The sequence below is a fragment of the Triticum aestivum genome, chromosome 2A (assembly GCF_018294505.1).
Source record: "Triticum aestivum cultivar Chinese Spring chromosome 2A, IWGSC CS RefSeq v2.1, whole genome shotgun sequence".
Lineage (NCBI taxonomy): Eukaryota > Viridiplantae > Streptophyta > Magnoliopsida > Poales > Poaceae > Triticum > Triticum aestivum.
Window position 1 is genome coordinate 742392417 of NC_057797.1, and position 981 is coordinate 742393397.

Here is a 981-nt window from a genome sequence, read left to right on the forward strand (position 1 = left end):
TACCCACCAATCCACCATGTACGAACGTTCAGCGATGCTCCACGTCCGGTAATGTACCGGTTTCCAAATGCAGAAGAAGATATCCGATCCAGAATATGATCTCGGCTGATTTGGATGTACATGCGTCCGTGTCTAACTTGACCCACAGCTGCTTAACGAGATTGACGCTTTGCGTGCATGCAATGGAAGACGCCGGGCACGACTTTGTCGTCGCACGAACAGTGCCCACCTGCACCGCGCATAAGTCAGAGGCTGGCGCCATTGGTATTCCTGCAGATGATGCAGAGCTCAGGTTGCTGGGATGCAGTAATGTGTACCGTCCACCCCCCAACCACCACCGCTCACGGGGTCCGCGTTGCCGACGACACCCATGGAGACCCCAGCGTCAACTTGCACACCTCACACGCTCACTGCCCCTCCCTAGCTAGCCATCTTATCCAAGCCCTCCATTGGCCTCTCCCTCCTATAAATTCGCTTGTTCTGCATGCTGGTCTATATCCACAATCACACTAGCCACTAGAAGCACTGAAGAAGCAGAGGGTGTCAAGCATGGCGTCCAAGGGTCTTCTTGTGTTTGCTCTCCTGCTTGCTGCTGCTATCCTCGTCGCCTCAACTGAACAAACTCGTGAGCTAACGCGCTACTGATCTCGTAGTACTTTCGAACTAGCATGAATTAACTAGTCGTCATTAGGCTAGGAATCTTGCTTTGCTGCGTGCTGCTCCTAATTTCAATGCACAATATTTTTCTGTTCATGTAGAGGCCAAGAAGGAGGAGAAGAAAGCCGGTGTAGAGGGCTACGGCGGCGGCGGCGGCTACCCTGGAGGCGGCGGGGGAGGCTACCCAGGCCACGGTGGAGGAGGAGGCGGCGGCTATCCAGGACACGGTGGAGGAGGAGGCGGCGGCTATCCAGGACACGGTGGAGGAGGTGGCGGAGGCTACCCAGGCCACGGTGGAGGAGGCGGCGGCGGCTACCCAGGCCA

General features: G+C 56.5%; 1 protein-coding gene across 2 annotated transcripts in view; it reads left to right on the forward strand.

Moving 5' to 3' along the window:
* The first annotated feature begins 411 nt into the window (after nucleotides 1-411).
* Nucleotides 412-981, forward strand: part of LOC123190776 (glycine-rich cell wall structural protein) — a 1478-nt gene continuing 908 nt past the window's right edge. Inside the window, exons 1-2 of one of the 2 annotated variants that reach the window (XM_044603490.1) lie at nucleotides 412-625; nucleotides 759-930. In XM_044603490.1, the coding sequence (XP_044459425.1) occupies nucleotides 550-625; nucleotides 759-930 (248 nt within the window). In that variant the 5' untranslated portion in view covers nucleotides 412-549. The remainder of the gene's footprint in view (nucleotides 626-758; nucleotides 931-981) is intronic. The other variant, XM_044603491.1, reaches the window with a different exon arrangement.